Source organism: Poecilia latipinna, unplaced genomic scaffold (genome assembly GCF_001443285.1).
Source record: "Poecilia latipinna isolate Pla-1442-1.1 unplaced genomic scaffold, P_latipinna-1.0 Scaffold227, whole genome shotgun sequence".
NCBI classification, from domain to species: domain Eukaryota; kingdom Metazoa; phylum Chordata; class Actinopteri; order Cyprinodontiformes; family Poeciliidae; genus Poecilia; species Poecilia latipinna.
The window spans coordinates 11,279-32,902 of NW_015112843.1; the positions used below are offsets into that span (position 1 = coordinate 11,279).

General features: G+C 37.7%; 1 protein-coding gene across 1 annotated transcript in view; it reads left to right on the top strand.

Annotated features, from left to right (window-relative positions):
- Window positions 1-20,549, top strand: part of prkci (protein kinase C, iota) — a gene marked incomplete at its 5' end in the record, with an annotated part of 24,135 nt that extends 3,586 nt beyond the window's left edge. The window contains 15 exons of the mRNA XM_015031977.1: window positions 974-1,024; window positions 1,658-1,743; window positions 1,872-2,009; window positions 2,087-2,141; window positions 4,203-4,258; window positions 5,060-5,236; window positions 7,115-7,212; window positions 8,873-8,959; window positions 9,049-9,184; window positions 9,309-9,396; window positions 11,490-11,620; window positions 12,040-12,114; window positions 14,242-14,331; window positions 18,961-19,076; window positions 19,163-20,549. Coding sequence (XP_014887463.1) covers window positions 974-1,024; window positions 1,658-1,743; window positions 1,872-2,009; window positions 2,087-2,141; window positions 4,203-4,258; window positions 5,060-5,236; window positions 7,115-7,212; window positions 8,873-8,959; window positions 9,049-9,184; window positions 9,309-9,396; window positions 11,490-11,620; window positions 12,040-12,114; window positions 14,242-14,331; window positions 18,961-19,076; window positions 19,163-19,250 — 1,472 coding nt within the window. The remainder of the gene's footprint in view (window positions 1-973; window positions 1,025-1,657; window positions 1,744-1,871; window positions 2,010-2,086; window positions 2,142-4,202; window positions 4,259-5,059; window positions 5,237-7,114; window positions 7,213-8,872; window positions 8,960-9,048; window positions 9,185-9,308; window positions 9,397-11,489; window positions 11,621-12,039; window positions 12,115-14,241; window positions 14,332-18,960; window positions 19,077-19,162) is intronic.
- Window positions 20,550-21,624: the final 1,075 nt, after the last annotated feature.

The window sequence follows — 21,624 nt, forward strand, 5'->3', positions numbered from 1 at the left end:
TTAAAAAAAAAAACTTAAAACGTCAAAATCTTGAGAATTTTCTTTTTTTTTTTTTTTTTTTTAGAAAAATCAAATGAGAAAATAGTCACTGCTGTTGGTTTACAGAATAATGTATATTTATCTAAACATATAAAGCAGAAATGTAATTGTAAACTTCATCGATGTTGGTTGCATTTCCCTTTGATTTTGCTGTTTTTGCATCTCTGCATGTCGCCTTTAGGACTATTTTTGAACACAAACATCACCTAAACATACAGTTAATTGTCCAGTGACCTGTAAAGACAACATTACTTCCACTGTTGCTCATTTTGAAGCCTTGAAGCCAGTTTACTTTCGTACGTCTAAGCCGAAAGTTATTGATTATTTTTGTGCAGCCTCTTGGCTCTTGATGGTTTTAACTCAGGTGCTGCTCTGGGTTTGAGGGTTGATTGACAGGTTTTCTGTGTGTAAGCACGCTCTCTGGGGAAAACGGGGACAGGTTCTGTGCTTAATGTAATGTTTTAATTAGATCAGAGGCGCTGGGTCAAGAGTGCACTGGATGCCACATGCATGGAGGTGGAGGGGTTTTGAGGGTGGGAGGAGATGTGCTGGTTCCCCCTCGGGGGTTGCCAGATCTGCTTGTTAGCAAGCTTGTTGGCCGCGGCCCACGCCTCCCCTTTGACTCACGCTGCTCCAGGTCGAGGTTGCTGCCTTTTCCCCTGTCATTGGCTGCTATAATCTTGTTTCTCCTCTCGCTTCCCTGGAAGTGACCTTTGCAAAAAATGCTTATAAGTGTTTTTACAAATTTCTCCAGTTAAGAGGCCTTTTCTACTGGTGGTAAATGCTAAGGAGGCCGCGCTTTAGAACTCTTTACATTTATCACCGACTCGTTTACTCCTTTTCAAAGCAGCGCCACTGAAACTGATGGGAGAAGATGAAAATATTATAATATTATTGCTAAGCTAAGTTAAAATGATGTTTTCTTCTTTTCCAGTATTCCCTTGTGTACCCGAGAAACCCGGTATGCCTTGTCCAGGAGAGGACAGTGAGTTCAACTTGTTTTCTTCATTTTTAGACCTTTTATAAACATCCTGAAAAATGTATAATTTACCTGAAAAATTTTAAAATAATTATTAGGTATGATTTAAAGATTAATGCAATTTTGCTGCTTTTTCTTCCTCTAGTCCCTCTTAAATAAGGGTTCTATTCCAAACCAAATACGAAGCATTCAGTTTTTGTTTAATTTATAAATAAAACTAAAATAAATGTGTCGCATGTCAAAATCTGGGTTTTGCAGAATTTTTAAATTTGACAAATCTGTTGGAAATTTTGAGCCAATCTTTAATCTAAATTGCTCCAGCTGTATTTAAAATAAGTGAAATATGTCTTTACCACTTTCCTCATTGTTTTGTTTCTTTTTTTAACATAAATATAAAATGTTTTTGTATTCAAACTCTATAAAGTCTTTAAAAACTACATACAAATCTAGAAACCTCAGTATACATAACACTGAATGTATGAGTCCTGGTTATTGAAAAACAACATTGCTAGCTCAAAAACAAGCTATACAAGTTACAGCTAAACTATTAGCTGAATTGACAATCTTTTGGTGTTTAAACCAGTTTAAATGGCACCATCTTACATTCCTGTATTGAGACCAGTCTGTTTCTCTCCATAGAGTCGATATATCGCCGTGGCGCTCGACGCTGGAGGAAGCTTTACTACGCGAGCGGCCACGCCTTTCAGGCCAAACGCTTCAACAGGGTGAGACAAGACACTGAGATCAATCTAAGGGATTTATTTTGGTTTTGTACAACATTATATTTGATAATGTTTTTGGTATAAAAAGTATTTTGTGATGATGGTTTCCCTCTGTTGACCCTCCCATGCAGCGAGCTCACTGTGCCATCTGTACGGACCGAATCTGGGGTCTGGGACGACAAGGTTACAAATGCATCAACTGCAAACTGCTGGTGCACAAGAAGTGCCATAAACTGGTGACGGTGGAGTGCGGTCGACCGATGATTCAGGTGAGATCTGTCACAAATCATCACAACTCATCAGAACCTGCATAGCCTGACGATTCTTAATGGTGGAATCTATCTAGGAACCAATCATGCCCGGCACGCAGTCAAGTCATCTAGACCCAGCCGATCAGCAAGGTAACACATTTTTATTTAAATCTCCATTGTCGTTTTATATGTTAAGTTGAAACAGGGATTCATCGACTCAAAACACAGAAGAATCAATGATCAATGATTTGATTCAAAAAGTGAACCATTTATTTCTGGTAATTCAGATTCTTATAGCTTAAAACCAACATTCAGTTTTCATAAACGCAGAATGTTCCACAGAACAATAAAAATAATTTTTAATATAGAAATGCAAAGACATATTCTTGCCTAAATAATCACCTGGAAGACTGTTAAAGGTTTTCCATTGATTAAAGCAACAAAACCTCATTGCTTCAGAATACTCAATTCTGAAGCATATTATTGGAAAGTTGAGTGAAAGGAAAAATGTTTTTTTTTTTTTAATAATAAAGGTTGCAGCAGGTTGTGAAGGAAAAACGTATTTAAAAGTTCTGAGGATCTGAAGGAAGTCTCTCCAGTATCAACTCTGTTTCAAGCATCTATTTTATTTGTTTTATCAAGTCCAAAGTCAACATGATGAATGTCAAGAAATGTTAGAGCACTTCATGCTTCCTTCTACTGATAAGGTTTATGGAAAAGTTCATTTCCCAGCAGGACTTTGCTCAAACAATAACAATACAGCCTTTAATAATGATGGTGTCACCGTGGTTGACTTGTTAGCAAACTGGGCTGACCTAAATAAATCCCAGAGAGAATCAACGAAAGACGGGTAAGGCCCGATACTGACAGAGCGGATCAGCTGAAGGGTTGGTGTTAAAGAAACCTCCGCTCCACGCTGTATTGATGCAACAAAAAAACATCCCTGGGTAAAATGTTTAGGTTTTCATTAGCTGTAAGCTGTGGCCACTAAAACAAACATTTGAGATGGATCACTGTGAATTCCTGAAATAACTTTGGATGATATTCTAATTTGAGATGCATCTGAAGTAGCAGTTTCTAAATTTGGCCTTTGCTGAGCTTCAGAAACACACAGTTAATACGAGGGCTGGATGTCTAACCTTGAAAGTCTAAAGCAAAGATACGGGGCTACTTTAAGTTGTGTTATCACACAAATATTAATTATTTTTTTTAAGCAACACCAAACTCCTCCATGCGTCTGCATAGTAGTCAATCAGCTGCACCAGAATACATTAAGGCCTTTTGTTGTTGTATCAACCCTCCAGCCCATCTGAGTATTCTGGTTCTGGTCTACTTTGCAGAATCAGAACCAAACATGGAGAAGCAGCAACCAGTTTTTATGTTCCTGCAAAACTGCTGAAACACTGAGTTTCTTTAAATCCAGGCTAAAACCCCCTTTTCAAATAATAACTTTTCATTACTTTCCTTTATTTTGCTATTGCTAAATGTAAAGCACTTTGAGTCGCACTTTTATTTACTTTTTAGCTTATTTGGAATTCACTTGATGACCTGGAAAAAGATTTCTGATTAGAATCTAAAATAATCAAAGCTTAAAATGAATAAACTCAGTTTATTTCTCGATGTGAGGATGTTATTTGAGAAGAATTTCATTATTTCTCTCCTTTCTCCGTCTAATGGGGTTAAAATTGAATAAGAAGAATTTAGAAGAGTACAATAATCAACTGTAACTTCATAACTAGATTTTAAACACCCTTATTAGCTGATTGGTTTTATTTTGAGGCTTATGAACCAGATTGAAATGAGTCGACTGAAGTGAGACATTTTGGGGTTTTAGTTACTAATGATAGTGAAGCAGCTGGACCTCCTGCTGCGGATGCCGACAGACCACCTGGGTGTGTTGTGGAACACAGATGTAAAAACATTGGAATATATCATAAACAAAGAAGGTTTTTATGTTTTAATGAAAAAAAAAAAAAAAAAATACCAAAAAAGATTCTTTTTCTCGTTTTAACCCAGCAGTGAGAGATTACCCAGGCACTGCAGCGAGCTGTGAACAAAACGTGTGACTGTCTCTCACCTATTTTCTCTCCTTCCTCTCTCTTTTCTCCTACTTGTTTTTCACCCTTCCTGCCACCCCCTCTCCTTATGTATGTCTGTCACTCTGTCTGCCACTTTTTCCGCTTGTGTTTTCCTCACTTTCTTCCTTCTCAGGCCCTCAGACTAAAGACTCCAGTCGGAGCTTGGATTACGACGGAGAGGAGAAATTGGTGAGAGAGAAATCTTTTGTCACTGACATGACAACTTGTCATCTCGATGTTCTTTAGGGATTGAAATTGTTAGCAAGGGAGGAAACAAAATGGAATAATCAGAAATAAAAGTGGGGTTATAATCTTCTTGTTTACCTGCTGCGTTTCTGTGATGCAGCGTGCAGACGTAGGCGCCCTTGCACTGCTATTGATTTCCTTTGGTGGAGCTAATTAAGTAACCTTTTATCACAGCTCTCAACAACAGCGGCTGATTAATGGCTTGGGATGGAGTTGGGGGTTACTATAGTTTAGAAGATGGGTAAAGAATAAATTAAATTAGGCGTTTTCTTTATGGAGATTAGAGAGAGATATTAACAGTTTTCAAGTGAAGGCAGGAGGTTGAAATAGTTTACTACTAAGATGATTATAGGAGAGGAGTGAGGAAATGGTGAAGGTGGGAGCCATGTTTACCGAGAAATATGACTGTAATACAAGTGCCTAACCTAATGCAAGCTGCATGTTGGTTTTTAATAGGCACATGGAAATCATTACTAAGATTTATTCTCAAAACGTTGCTCTGGGAGCCGCTACAATCTCATTTGCAAAGTTACCCAAAGGAAATCATCTTCCTGTCCAAACCAGATCATCAGCTCTGTCGATAGTTCACAGATGAAATTAGATTGAGAAAGGTAGCTGGATCGAAATTATTCATTTCTGATTGTCTCAGTTGACTTTGTAATCATCATATTAGGTTGTTTACTGTTGTTTACTGTTTTGAATGATGTGATTTAACACCCTGTTTGTTGATTTTCCCCCCTTAAGGCACGCAGCAGTAGAGACACAGGGAAGTCTCCCACCAGCCTGGGCCTGGCGGACTTTGACCTGCTGCGGGTGATCGGCAGAGGCAGCTACGCCAAGGTGCTGCTGGTGCAGCTAAAGAAGACGGAGCGCATCTACGCCATGAAGGTCGTCAAGAAGGAGCTCGTCAACGATGACGAGGTATCTGAACCAACGGGGAGACTTAACTCGTTCTTTTTAAAAAGGCTTTTATGGGAGATTGTTTACACTAATTAGTGTTTAGCGGATGCGTTTTAAAAAATGAGATGCAGCAAAACTCCACCCACCCAGAGGAGAGAACTCGGTAAACATGCATGAAATGATTCCTTAGCAGCCTTGTACCTGTGGCTCTGTGAAAAGTGTTTGAGCCCCTGCAGATTTCTTCTGTTTTTGTCAGATCATGAAACATTTCTCAGATGAAGGCTGTTTTTATTGTGGAGGGAAAAAGCACCCATCCCTGTTATATCCTGAATTAAATGTGATTTAGACACTTTAGTTTCACTAGCCACACCTGAGCCTGATTAAATCCAAGCGTGTGGAGTTAAGAATCAAATTAAAACGTTCCTCAATATAAAGGAACTGAAAAACGATGATAAACAAATTTTTATTTTCCAAATTGAGGAGGTTTTTCCCAAACTCCACCTTTTCTGTTTTTCCCATTCTAGCCATATTTATTAACCCAATTCAGTGAGAATTTAAGTGTTGTGATTCAGCAGAACATTAAGTGGATCCATTCAGGGCATTTAAATGTATTTCGCCACCATTTTGAAAACTAAGGAAAAAACCAAAACAAATCATGTTTTTCACATTTGAAACAAGAAAATCTCCTTTTAGAAATGCGTTAGAGTTGAAGGCTACAGTAAATCCATAATGATCCGGACTGCTATGTAACCTGTTTTTCAGTCGTTTGCCAAAGGAATATCTGAACCGACACAAACAGTAACAAAATCTTCAAAAAATCTCACCTTGCTTACTCTGATTTACGAAAACATTTACAGTAAACAACTCCTGTAGCCTTGCTCCTCCAACCAACATGCGGTGACACAATTTACAGTAAAGATTTTTTCTCGATTCAGTTTAACTTTGATTTAATTTAACCTTGCTCTAAGCGTCGAGTTGGGTTTTCTTTTATTATTTTGGAGGACATTTGTGTTTCAGAGAGATTTTTTCCACCACTACTGACTGTTTTTTTTCTTCTGAAGAGAGCCGAAGTGAGCTGAGCCCCACATTACTGGGTAACAGATAAAGTGCAGCATCCAAAATATAGCTTTTCCTGCTTTCGGATACCAGGGAATTCTGTGAGATTCAGTGTCATCATGTGGACTCCATTTTGTTTTTTAAATTCCACATTTCCATCTTTAAAGTTAAGGGTTAAATTGTTGCTCAACCACCGCAAGACAGGTCTGGAGGGAGAAATTATACATTTAAGATCTCAAAACAAAAAATGTAAATGTTTTTTCTTGTTAATAGTGCTGTTTTTTTCCCCGTTTACAGCCTTCATATACAATCTAATTGAAAATGAGCTGTTACTCATTGCATAACGAACATCCGTCTCATTCATCTTCTACATCTTGTTTGAAACACTTAGTTGACGCGACAGACCTCTTGAAAGCCATCAGTCTTTCTAAGAAGGTGTAGATAAACCATCATGTCATCAGAAATTGATCTGTCGACACATGTAGCAGCACAGCCGGCGGCAACAGGAGTAGTTAGCCTTGATTAGATGCACTTAGCATGATTGACAAATTGACAAGCGCCTCTCGATCAATGCTGAAGTGTTCAGCTGTCCCTGCGCTGTCAGCGTGAGCAGCATCTGTGTCCAGATGTATTATCTTCCGAACATCGATGGAGTCCTCCTGCCGCTTTTTAGCTCAGCCCTTTTTGTCCCACAGCTAGCCACCGTCCATACAACCCATCCTGAAGCTTTGTAGCACGGTCGATGGGACTATCTGCTTATTCAGCTTTTATTAACTCAAGGATACTGTGTCACAATGATCTCAGATTGACGTTTGGGTATGTCTTTGTGTGTGTCTCTTCCAGGACATCGATTGGGTCCAAACAGAAAAGCACGTCTTTGAGCAGGCCTCTAATCATCCATTCCTGGTCGGCCTCCACTCCTGTTTCCAGACAGATAGCAGGTGAGAGACAAGCTTCTTCGTCGACCCTTAGGACAGGCTGCATTGGGTGGGAAAAACTCTCAGTTCTTAATCAACTCAATATTTCCATGACGTTTTGCATGATTTAGGGTAGGGATGTCAAACTCGTTTTTGTTTTGGGCCAAATGAAGATCATGGATGCTCTGAAAGGGCCGATTGTGCCAGAATGTATCAATAAAACCCGTTCACAAATTGTTAAAATATTAATAAATTACTAAAATTGGATATCAAACATCTTTTCAGTCCTTCTAGGATTTCACGATTGTTTTTGTGATTTTCTTTTTGCAATAAAAATCAAAATGTTTGTGGTACTAATTTTTAAGCATTTGCGCATATTTTTGTTGGTAAATGCGACTTTTTATTACTCGTTGTATAGATCATGGACTATAATATTACATTAATTAAGGTGCAAGTCATAAATTTTTGACAAATTTGAGAAAAATCAGCAACAAACTCCCAATTATGTCTTTGCACAGAAAAGTGATTTGTTAACTTTTTAGGGGGGAATTTCCACTATAATTAACAAGACACTTGAAGGGACTGACTGAGGTAATTTGGCAGTAAACGGATAAAACCTCATTGATTTGATTGATAGATAATATCTAAGCACACTTGGTGTTTAGTCTAGAGTCTAGAGGGCCATATAAAAACCTTCAACGGGCTGGATTTGGCCCACGGGCCTCAAATTTGACACGTGTTCTAGGGAGTTCTAACATGGTGTCCAAACACCCTTAAAAAGTCATAAATCGATATATGTAAAATTATATTCATAAAAAACAATAAGTTTTTTCTGTGCAACTAATAGCTTTCAGAATTCAGATGCTCTGAAAGAAAATGCTCTGGTCAAATGAAATCAAAAATATAAGCGTAGGGATCCCCAACTCCAGTGCGGGCGAGGAAAAACAACAAAAGAGGTTTCTTAAGAAATCAAGTGAGTTTCAGCTGTGAATAGCTAAACTATCAGGGACAGTAAGGATTAAAAAAGCTTTAAATTTGTTGACAATCTTGTGCAAAACGTCTCCATTCAATCTGACTTTTTCCCCATGAAGAACAGGGAACATTTTAGCCTCCTCATGTCAAAGTTTTTAGAAAATTGCCTAAAAAAAATTGCGTCTTTAGTAGCAGTGAAAGGACAAACAAAATGCACACCACACTTTGTAGATTTCTGTTAGCAAACAGATTTTAAAAACCATGTGGCTTTTGCTCATCCATTTACCATATGTAGCACCTTGTTGGTGTATCACATGAAATACCAAATTAATAAACATAAGTTTAAGCCTGTAAGGTTTAGAAAAAGTGAAAATGTTGTGGTTAAATATAAAACATCTTTCAAGTTTGAAACAGTCATGTAGAGAAACCATTCAGTCATTACAGAATTTACCCATTCGAGTGTTTCTAAATGACACGTTGGGGTATTTCTGCATCTAGACTGGAGTTCGTTTTTCTGTCAATGAATCTGTGAAGTCACAGTTCAGGTTGTGGGAGATTCCCATCATGAAAAATATTCAGAAACACCACTCAATGTTTAAACCTAAAAATAGCAGAGGAAAGTTGGATGGACTGTTTGTGTTGTCCTGTGTTTTGTGCTGCTAGCCGCTCACCAGAAAAGCAATTTAACAATAAAAATGTATTTTCTCCTCAGACTCTTCTTTGTTATCGAATATGTAAATGGAGGGGACCTCATGTTCCACATGCAAAGACAAAGAAAACTCCCAGAAGAACACGCCAGGTATAAACCCAGTCCGTTCCTCTGGTTTGTTTAAGAAAAAAAAAACAAAAAAAAAAACACGATCCTGATGATTGTTCCTGTTATTTCAGATTCTATTCTGCAGAGATCAGTCTGGCACTCAACTACCTCCACGAGCGGGGAATCATCTACAGAGACCTGAAGCTTGACAACGTTCTGCTGGACTCTGAGGGACACATCAAGCTGACTGACTACGGCATGTGCAAGGTGTTTGTTTTCCTGTTAACGCACGAACTAATGATGCCGCAGTGCACTTTGGATAAAAGCACCTGCAGAGCTCCAGAAGTGTCGGCTTACTGATTTCAGCGCGCTGATCTTTCTGTTTTTGCAGGAGGGTTTGAGACCAGGCGATACAACAAGCACTTTCTGTGGTACCCCTAATTACATCGCTCCTGAAATACTCAGAGGAGAAGATTATGGTGAGAATTATGACGGGGAGGCACTTACCAGAAACGCTATCCGATGATTGCCTATGAAAAGTTACAGAGGAGTTATGATTCGATATCTGAAATGATGCTTTCAGTCGTAATGGCAGCTGCAGAAGCTGAGCTGCATGTTTATCTGAACAAGATGAGGGCAGATGAAATGTAGTTTATGTCAGAAAAAAAAAAAACAGAACCTAGGAAATAAATGAATACGAAAGTAGACAAATTTAATTGGGAAAGTTTTAAACTTGCTCAAAGGTGCATGAGCTTTGGAAAACAGTGTGGTGAAAGGCCAGCCTGATGACTCAAGTCTAGCGAGACACATTGATGGCAAAGGTTGCCTTTAGTTTCAGCTGCTCAGATAAATGTCACTTTGTTCTGCTGAGATCCTCGGCTATAATTATCGACACGCAAAACAATAAAATAAAAATAGGAAAAGCTCCCCGGTAACCAAAGTTGTATCATAGCGACAAGTCTTCCTAGTTTTAAAGAAAAAAAAGAAGAAGAAATAACTGTTAACAACTCAGATTTTCACTGTCACAGAAACCATTATTTACATTAAAATTATTCCTTACTGTTTTTCACTTTGTTGTGTCTTCTGGTTCAGCCAAACGTTCTGCTTGGTGGCAGCCACACATTTCAAACCAAGCTTTAAAGAAAATACAGTAATTTGATTTGACGTCGTTTAGTTTCAACATGAGAATACTGTTTGAAAGACCGACACAACGGCTCACAGTTACCCAAGCCATCGCTAACTGTTGGCATTGATTTAAAAGGGAAGTTTGAACCCAAATAGTGAAATCTTTTCACAATAGAGGAACCTAAAAAGTTAAAAGCTCTTCACTCATTTCACTTTACATTACTCTAGGAACTACCATTAATAAAATACAGAACCTATGAAGGTTTATTCTTTTTGTAAAGTTTTTTTTTTTTTACTTTAAAAGTATGATTTATTGGTAGATGGGAAAGAGGAATGTAATAGAGCTGCACACTGTGTTGAAAATTAATTATTACAGTAACATCAGTGTATTTAATTTCCCCAAGGACATTTTTGAATGTACCTGCTTTGACCTTTATATTCCTACTGTCTTTAATTTGCACATTTGATGCGTATATTCATCAGAGCAGTAGATGCTAAAGGTTACAGAGAGAGCTGGAAACATCACGATAATAGGAGAGAATGAGAAATTGAGACTTGTTGGAGGTAAATGTGGGGTTTATTGCCACATTTGTCCCACAGTTAAGCCAAATAGCATGCATGCTAGAGCCAAAAAACACCCAGGCAAGTAGATAAAGATAAATTAAGGTTAAGTATTTGTTGCTAAGGTTTTAAATGTGTTCTTTTTAGTTCATGTGCAGTTAAATCAGCTTTTAACAACCTTTAGAAGTCTTGAATTTAAAGAGGACCTATTAAGCAAAATTCATATTTTACATGTTTTTTTTTTCATTTGCTTCTTAAAATTATCAGAGCGCTTTAAAAAAAACAACAAAAATACCCTAAGCCGTTCTTTTGGCAATAAGTTAATTTTTAATTCAAAAACCTTCAGATTGTTCAATCACAATCAATGGCCATTACACCATTACCTAGCAACCCCGGCAAAGCGCAACCCGTCACCTAGCAACCCCCAGTAGAGCTCCAGCGTATACAATGGCTACTGGAAAAGAAAAGTGTTTTGTTGTTGAATTAGCCCCCAAAAACCACTTGCTGCATTCTTGTTTGTTGTGTAGGAGGCTCTACTCCTGCTTTTCAAAGATGTATGATTGTATAATTAGCAGCCATTTTCATATGGGGTGTAAGCGTTGAATTGGGGGGGGGGGGGGGAACAGGGCCGGCAAGGGCTTTAAGGTTTTAAAGGGACAAAGGGGCCCTAAAGTAGCTCATCTGAAAATAGGTAAAACTGACCAGACTGAAATATTATAATCTAGGAATGATTTTGTGCAAAGAAAACATAATAAAGACATTTTGAATAACCTGTAGACCGATCCTTACCTGTTCAAGGAAGCATAATAGGTCGCCTTTCGTCTCTGGAACATAAAGAAGTCATGTTTCTGCTTTACAGATATAATCTCTAATGTGTGTCTCTCAGGGTTCAGCGTGGACTGGTGGGCGCTGGGCGTGCTGATGTTTGAGATGATGGCAGGCCGGTCGCCCTTCGACATTGTTGGCAGCAACGAAAACCCAGACCAAAACACAGAAGACTACCTCTTTCAAGGTATAACACGCAGAGAAACGCACTGCTAAGATTTATAGTTGGACGGGAGGCTGGGGGGAAATAAAACCTACTGTGATGAAGCATCCAACACCTTTTTATCGACACCTTTATAACGGCTTCTGTCGGTGCCAGGCACATGCCATCTGTTGCTGGGAAATGTGTGAAAGTATGTGTTTTCCCTTTATTTCATTATTAAATATGCTCCCAGAATGTGTTTGTGTTCTTAGAATAGCCAGTGAGATGTTGGATCTGCAGACCGATACATAATTCAACACACGTTATCACAACATGGATCACAGAGCTGCAGCATGTTCTGCGCTGGGGGTCCGAGCTGCAGCAGTGTCAATAACCTGACATGTCGGCATGAGGAGAGTGTGTCAGTCTCAATGCCTCTTTTTTTTTTTTTTTTTTTTTCGCCCGTTTTTTTGAAAAACAGATCCGAATCCCGCGCTCATTGTCAGTGAAAGCTGCCAGCGTTCTCAAAGGTTTCCTCAACAAGGTATGAAGGGGTTAAACAGGCTCAGATCCGTCTCTGCTGGGAATTACATTATCATATCCATGTTAGACTGATTCCACCTCCTTCTCTATTGTGTTCTCTTTTTCTCCAACTTGCCCACACACACACACACACACTTTGATTTCCATGTTTCCATACATTTTTTATGTGTATTGAAGGATGACATTTGAACAACGTAAACATATTTCTGTAGTTGAGGAGAAAGTTTAAAAATCTTCTAGAAGTTGCCAGGAATGTACTTGTGTAGAGATATAGATCGTCTGTCCATGAAGAGCTTTCGGTCAATGAAATCATCTTAAATTACGCTCCTAAAATAAACCAGAAGTCGATGTAATTGCATCAGTCACATGTAAAAAATACTTAGGATTTTCTCAAAAGCCTGGCAGCTGCATTTTAGGCAACTTGTATCTGTTCTAGTGAGGCATTGGCGTAATCCAGTCGGGATGAAAAAGAAGCACAAACGATTATTTGCAGTTCAGAACAAGAGACTGTAGCTGCTTTTCCATTATAAATATGTCTAAAACCTTTTGGAGATGCAATTTCACAATTGCAGTGTTTTCATTAAATGAGAAATGCTATTAAAATCACCTGTGAACAATCTTGTTTATGTGATAAATCATTAAAAATCATGGCGGCGGTGGATGTAAACACTTAAATAAGATTAGAGCTGGGTGATGTGGCTTGAAAATAATTTTTTGTAATCCAAAAATTTGATTTAATTGTCTTTTAAACTTGCTTTTTTCCTTAAAAATGTAATATACAGGGCAGAAAATATCTTTAAAAGAAACATGCTTTTATTTCAATCATTCCTTCTGGGAGATGATCTGAATTCAAAAGTCGATATAAATAGGACTGTGTAAAAAAAAAAATGCAGATTTAGCGTAGTATTGAGGTTGTTCTAATGTTTTGTTGTCAGTGTTGATGATACCTGTCATGAATAGTGCTACTAATATTTTCCATAAAGTGCCCAAATGACAGACATGACGATGCAACACTCAGTGTGGGAGAGATGTTGGCTCATCCTGAGAGGTCACACAGAAAGTTGTCCCTGAATTTGTTCGTTGATTTAAATCGACCATTAATCATCACTAGATGTGCTCAGTTCAAACTAAATTAGCCGCACTGTCATCTAAATGACTGTAATATCACTAAAAATAGATCAAAAACCACCTTACTGGAAATTTGTCTTGAAGAATACGTAACATGAACCAGTTGATGGACTCATGTAAGGAGTATTATGACTCATTTGAAAGGGAATGTATTATTTAAAATGAACATTTTGTACATTTTTATACTTTCTACTTCTTCTAAAAACAGCCTAAATGCTTAAAAAACCCAAACACCGAGCCATGTTTTAACGTTTTTTGTTTCCTTGAAAATGAGTGTTTCAAAAACCTCCAGAATGTAACGTCACAGATCAGCAGGCACTGCGCCGTTGCCTAGCAACCAAGGTGGAGTTCCAGCCCTTTATCTCACAACCCAAGCTGAGCTCCACCATGTTTGGTCAGCTGGTTTTACCAGCAGCCATTGTACAGCAGCCATTGTATGTCCTGTACAATGGCTTCTGGAAAAACAAAAAACAAAAGTGTTGTGTTGTTGACTTACCATCCAGAAACCACTTGCTGAAAACTTGCTGATTGCGCAGGAGACTCCACTTCTGCTTTTCAAAGTTGTACAGTTGTATAATTGTGCATCCGTTTTTCACGTGCCAGTATAGGCATTAAGTGGGGGTTGTGGCCCGCAGCAGCTTATTTGGATTTAAAGTGACAAGACACCCTAAACCATCTCATTCTGAAAGCTCAGAATAGGCAGAACTGATCAGACTAAAAATCATGATTGAAGAGTGATTTTGTGCAAAAATAATATAATAAATGTTTTGTGCAGCCCACACACCATCCTAAAGCTGTTCAAGGAAGCATCATATGTTACCTTTTGAAGGTGAATTCAAATGAATTAAAAAGCTTCACATTTTTTGGCCTTGGTTTATTTGTCTGTCCTCAGTTTCTCTTCCTTGTCACTCGCTCCTCATCCTGGCTGGACATGTTGTCTCACTCCTCCTGCTGTCATCTCCCACCGTCTCTCACCCTCCTCTCACCTTCATTCCCACAGGATCCCAAGGAGCGTCTGGGCTGCCACCCTCAGACAGGCTTCGGAGACATCAACGGCCATCCGTTCTTCCGAAACGTCGACTGGGAACTTGTGAGTGATTTTTTTCTTTCTTTTTCTTTTTTTTTTTTTGTATGTGTGCTTTTGCTGTTTCATCCTCAGTCATGATGATTATTCAAATAATCGTCAACTAATTTAGTAATAGATTAATTACTAACTGGAGCATACAGATTCAAAAAGGCCTTTTTTTAAATGGCAGCAGCCGCAGAGCAGTTAAACAAAAACTGTACAAAAATATGTAAATTTTGCATTTAAGATGGAGAATCTGTGAATATGTTCTACTCAGACCTCAGGTTTTTAGCTTCACATGGTTCAAATTCTGTAGATAAATAAAATAAATCTCCTATAAGGCATCTTATTGAGCTAAGCAGAAAAGGCTGAGCTTTCATGTTGATGTTAAAAGTATGTTTTAGCTGGAGATGCTTCCTATGCTACTAGTGATCAAGTGTTCACTAATGGAATGCTGTTAATGCATTTCAGGCAGTAAAATGTTTTTCTTATTTGAAAAAGAAGTTAAAATATTTGCAACTTTTAATGGATTTCTAATATTGTGTAAGAGGGCTTAAAAAATCTGCAGAATTTGATAACTCTTTTCTCGGGTTAATCATCAGAATAAAGGATAGATTAATCGCTATGATGTTTGTTGGATTTAGCCCTAAAATAAGCATGACAAAAACTGTTGTAATGTTAAATATCCATCAAACTCTTAAATAACCATTGCTTCACCATTCCTCCAAATATTGTTGTCATATTTTTGTTCGATACATTTTTTCCTTCCACTCACTTTTCTACTAAAATCACATTTGAAGTCCTACCCACGACTGTGAAGATTGCGTTTCTTTCCTTTCAACTTTCCATTAATGCAGGGATGTCCAAACTTTTTGCCATGTGGGCCAAAAAAACAACCTAAACTCAAAGATTTTTACAATAGTGTATGTGGGCCATTGTAGATAGAAATTATTTTGGCCAAAAATTCAGAAATGTCGTGATTTATTTTTAAATTTTCTAGAAAATTTTTCCAAAATAAATTTCTGAAAATTTCAAGCTTTTTGTAGAAAATTTCTATTAACCTAAAAATTTGTTTTCTCTAGAAAATTTCTTTGATCTCAACATATTTTTACTGTAATTTTGCATGTATTAAAAGAGACCTCTATTTTTCAGTTTCTTTTGGATTTGATTGAATAAATTTACTTTCAGTAATTAGAACAAGATTTGGGACACTTTGTTTCAAAATGTTTGCTTTATTTAACCACATTTAAGATCGAATAAAGGCTCATTTGGGTTTAACAAAGTTGGCTTTTCAGTAAAAGTCTCTGGATAGACTTGGTTTTACCTTTTGTTTAAAAATTGGTTGTAAAAAGACAAATACTTGGTGTTGTACTATAATTTACAGTTAATGTGGGTAACAGTTTTTATGTCTCCGTTTGCATCTGTGGGCCAATTCTGTATCGTTTTCGAACTGCAGTTGGTCAGTCCAAGGGCCACAAATGGCCCCCGGGCCGCACTTTGGACGTTGATGTGTTGGATTCTTCAGTACAATGTGAACAGCCTGCTGCAAACTTTGTGTTTTCCTCCTGAATTCAGATGCGTGCTTGTTAGAAAGTAGGACAAAGGTGGACAGCTGAGGGTCAAACCTAAGTGCTTTTGGGGTCATGCGTCATGTCTCCCTGTCATGCTCTGCAGGTTTGGCTGCAGCGTAAAAGCCAAAGGTTACCAGCTGTGGTCTGAGACGCGTGTCCTTGTTTAGAACGGCCAGACAGAAACAAACATGTCAGCAAGAGACTGACAACAGCTGATGGGGTGACTCACATGGGCTCAGATAGGCTCAAGCCAAAGATGGAGAACGTATTAGAGGAGACGGACCATATAGAGCTAAAATGTGGAGCTCTGTTTTTCTTTTTTCTTTTTTTTTTTTGATCATCGGTGAATCATGTGTTGCTTCAGAGTGAAACTGAGCTGTCTGCTAAGGTTCCAGTTCTCAGATACTGCTCTTACTTCCACTGAAGTAATCTCGGCCTCTGACACTTTCATTGATTATTTTCACAAAGTTTCCAAACACTGGAGCTTTTCTCTATTTTGATTTCTCCTTTTACAACCATTCAAGTTTAATTCTGAACTCGGGGATGAAGCTGCGTGAATCAATAACTCGCATGTTAGGAGGTTCAGAATCACCTGTAGGAATACGAGTGAAATTGAATCTACAACCAGAAATGCGCGCAGATATTTTTAAAGCTTCCTGTTCTCAGTTTCAATGATGAATGAGATGTCATCTAAGAGTGAGATTTCCGTTTTGTGACACCATCCGCTGTAAAATGAGACCCAGTCCCAGCAGAGTTGAAGCTCAGTTGTTGACAGAAATCATTTCAAATTAACGTATAAAAATCCAAAGATGTTTGTTTTAACAGCAAAAGTGTAATAAAATAGTCATTATCATCAGCAAAATAGAGTTGATGGTTATATTTGAATGAAGAAAAGATTATTTGGTAAGAGTCCACGCTTAATAATAACCAGGACTGAAACGATTAGTCATCAACTAATTTAGTAATTTATTAATCGTTAAGTGGAGAACAGACTCAAAAAAGGCAAATTGCTGAAAGGGCAACATACTCAGAGCAGTTATTAAACCAAAACTGTTGAAAAATATATACATTTTGCACTTAAGATTAAAAGAAAACCTTTGTAAGCATGTTCTACCCAGAACTCATTAAATGGCATAATTTTAGCTTCACTTGGTTCTAATCCTTAAAAAAAAATAAAATAAAGAAAAATCTCCTATTAAACACCTTTTACTATCCAATTATTAACTGGTTAATTGAAAAAATATTGGTAAGTCAGCCAGAAAGGACTTTTTATGTTAGTATTTTTTTATGTGCTGATGCATCCTTTGCTACACTAAAAGAAATGCTATGTTGTCGCATTTTAGAAAATGTTAATTTTCTTATTTTTTCTTTAATAAATTTTATAAAACCGACTTAAGTGGTTAAATGAAATATCTGCAGACTGTGTCTGATGTTTTATCTGATTAATCGTCAAAATAATGAATTATTCTAATTGATTATTAATATGATTGTTAGCTGCAGCTCTAATAATAACTCTAACCTTTGTGTATGTTCTCATTAGTATATGCTGAATCATTCACAGTGTTTGTACTTCTAAAACTGTCCCCGTTTGAAGTATCAGGCACATTTTGTGTCTGAAGCAGACCCACGTGTGACGGACAGACCGCGTAGCTCAGCAGGGATCAATATGACCTCCTTTTTTCCCCCTGTTTGGTCTGGAGCGGAGACTCAGCAGTTGGTCACAGCGTCTGGACAGATCAGCTTGCACTCCCTCCTCCCTCCAAACTTTGACCGTTGTGACACAAACCCAAATTTCTGTCCTACAAGTTCACCTGCAGGCCTGCAGGGGGAGCTCTTCTGGGCTTCCAGTCAGTTTTTGATGCAAGTGGGAGGCAGATGAAAGCTTATTGAGTTACTGGTAATCAGTGTAGTGGAAAACGACTGACTCATGCAGGTTTTACTCACTGTTGAAACTGTATGCGGTGCCTCAGAGGTTTGTTAGAGAACAAACATCATCATGAAGATCAAGGATCACGGCAGAAAGGTCAGGGAAGTTGTGGAGAACTTTACATGCTGGGTAGGCTTTGAAGAAGACCTGGTAAACATACAGCAAGAGCTATGAAGCATTTTCATCTGTTAGATGGTCTAGTCAAAGTCCAACTCACATAGGTTAAACTGAGAATCTGGAAAAACTTAAAAATAATGTCCATAGTAAGCCTGACGTAACGAATTTTACCAGACGATAAATTGTCGCATAAATTATTGCGCTGAACAAAAATTGTGTTGAGACCTTTTCCAACTTATGATACTGATTAAAAAATAATTTCTATAACTTAGCGACAGAGGTTTTTTTTGTTGTAACTTTCTTTCCATTTTGTGTTTCAGCATTTAATTTGAGCAGGAAGGTCATCTATAATTTGTTTTTTATTGTTTCAGTATAATTAATATTTAATATTCTTAATATCTCAATGATTTATTGATCTGTGTAATTGATATAAAGGTTGTCTTATATTTTATGCATTAAATAACGTTATGGAAATTAGGGAATCTTATTTAATATTATTTTTTGTTAATTTAGTGTTTTGTTCTCGGGTGTGTGTAAGAGAGACATTTCAAAACATAAAATTTTTAAATGAAAAGATTGCAGTATGCTATTGTAATTGTTAATATTGTGATATTGTGACCTTCCTAAAATAATTATTTATTTTGCCAAAAGTGAGTTTTGTGTTTTCTCCCCAAAAATCACTTTTAAAAAACTGACTTAAAAGCAGTTTTTTTTTTTTTTTTTTTGTTACTTTGTATTGTTTTTATCTCCATTTAATTGAGGCTTGGTACGGTAACTTGTGATGTTTTTTATTTTTTTTTATTTTTCTTTTCATCAATTTATTCTGTTGGTTTTTGTGTAGCGCTTTGGTGCAGTTTTGACCAGTTTTTATAAGTGCTGCTCACATAAATTTGACATTGACATCCATTCAATGTGGTGCTGAAAAAGTTTGAAAACTTACCTTGAAAATTCTTGAAAAGTTCTTGAAATCTACTGTGGGAAAAGTCGACCACGTTTGCTTATAGTTAAATGATTAAACTGTAATTTTTGTCGTTTCAGCTGGAGCAGAAGCAGGTGCTCCCGCCGTTCAAACCCAACATCTCAGGGGAATTCGGACTGGACAACTTCGACGCCCAGTTCACCAACGAGCCCATCCAGCTCACGCCTGACGACGAGTAACTAACCGCCTCCTCCCTTCGCCTCGGCTCACATGTCCGATCGTTCGAACGTGTCCGTCTCACGCCTCTCGTCTCGTTTTCAGGGACATCGTCAGGAAGATCGACCAGTCCGAGTTCGAGGGCTTCGAGTACATCAACCCTCTGCTGATGTCGGCGGAGGAGTGCGTGTGAGAGGCTCGACATCTGTCCCCGTGAACGCCACCCACTTGCAAACACACACACACACTCACACTCACACCGACCACGTGTGTTTACGCGGCGTCTCCTTGCTGCATGGTTACCGAGACGACCCAGCAACATCAACGTTTTTTTCCGAGGGCCTCACATGCACAAGTAGAGCGCTTTGTTTTTGCCAAAACCAGTCTCACACTCTGCCATTTATAACCACTTGTCCTTAAGCCTACCTTGTTTCTTAGATATTTTTTTATATCATATAAATCTGCTCTGATCGGTTCCTTCATCTGGGCCTCTTCATTGCGGCCGCAAAGTTCTTCCACGGTTGCTGACGGACTGAGCATCCACTCCTTTCAGCCGACCGGGCATTTTTATTAGAGTGTATATAATAAACTACTATTGAGGATGAACATTAGACGGGGCCTTTTTAGCTTCACGCCACACTCACAGTAATTAGTTCTGTCTAGAACAGTAATCATAACACTATATAAATCTATATATTTTCTCATATTTTATTTTAGGTTATTCAGTCGTAACAGCCTGTGTACAAGAACCAGACGAGTTCTGAGCTTCAGGTCCCTTCTGTCTGAATGAAGGAAATGAAACACTAATAGTGAGTTAATGCTGTGAATGAAGTCGCTGAGGGAGATGGATGAATAGCACAAAGTACCTGGACACCGTAGCACAGGTTTTATTTAGATTTTTTCTTTAAAAACTTGCTCATACAGGACCAAAAACATTTTTCTGGTACTTGTTAGATGGTACAGTATGCATAAGGAAGATGTGCTGTCCTAGGTCATAGAATTTATATATTCAGATTTTTCTTTTTTCTATTTTTTTTTTTAATGCGATGCCTTTCTGAAACTTTCGCTCTTTTTTTTTTTTTTTGTTCCATGTGCGTCTTTTTTCTTGTAAAACCAAACCCGAGCAGTTTTGACCCTCAAATGTGGCTTTAACACTGTTAATGGAGCCCGCGATCTAATTTTGGAATAAGATATTATAAAGCAAACAAATGAATGTAACCACATAGGCGACGGCACGTTTGTCCGACAATGCATTCATCTGTTACAGTTTAGCTTTATTGTTACTTTTTCTGTTGAATCAGATTTCATTTTGATTTTTTTTTTTCACTACATTGATTCCAAAATGTTAATGGGGGGAGGGACACAGTGTAAACACTATTGTTTGTATTCGTTGTATTTTGCAGATGTTTTACCATCCGCTGGACTTTATTATTAGTGATCAAAGAAGAAAAATGCAGATGGTAAAATAAACATTTTATTTCTCTCCTTGTGGTAATACTTGTTTGTGTCGGTGAGTCTCAGTGGATATTAATCAGAAATGTCTTAAAGAACATAATCTTACATGTTTTCACATTTTTCTCATTATTCAATAATGAAATTTGATGTATTTTAGCAACAAAAAATGTAATTTAAAGAATATTCCAGCAATTATAGGCGCACAAATACTCATCTTGAAAAACACACCAGTCACATAAAGTGACTTGCATCACTAAAATGAACACAGAAGCTGTTTTTAATCACATTTTAAAATTTATTTATTGATACTCCCTTACTGAACAAACGGTGGAAAACAATTCTGACGATACATTTTTGAGGGTTTTTAAAACATTAATTTGAATTTATTGTGACAATAATAAATCAAATCTTTATGAGAAATTAATCATATTGAGAGAAAACGGAGCATGATCAGTCAGAGGCTTCTTCAGATTCGCTGTAATACAGACTGCTACAAGAGATTTTTCCTGCCTACAGTCATCTCCATCTTCAAACTCTGAAGAATTTAAATTAATGAATTTAATTTCCCCTTGGGACTAATAAAGTATTTCTGAATTTGAATAAATAATGAGATAAACTCCCTCCCCTGTCACACAGACGTTGATTTTTGTCTCATTTGACCAGAGCTGCTCCCAGTTTTTATCTTCTCTACTAGGCTTATAGCAAACTTTAAGCAGGATTTGATTTTCTACGATTATTCGCTTTTCTACAAAAGGAAAAAAACTTATATTTTTTGCGTTTTCAAGAACGGACATGAGCTTCAGAATGCTCTTATTAGTGCTGGTAGTTTAACTGCACCTTTTTCTTTTTTTAAATTGGTTGATGCTTCGTTTCTTTTATTGCCCTCTGAGAATAGTTTTCTGAATCTGACATTGGTGGAGGCCTTAAATAATTTATCCTGAGCTTTGGGTCTCTGCAGCTCCTCCAGAGTTACGTCTCTAGTTTTAATTTCTTCTGATTAATCCTATCCTGGCCGGTCCATCTTCGGAGGATGGACGTGTCTCATTGGGTTTGCTGCAGTGCCAGACTCCTCCCCTTTTCAGTTGACGAGCTAAACGATGCTCCGAGATATT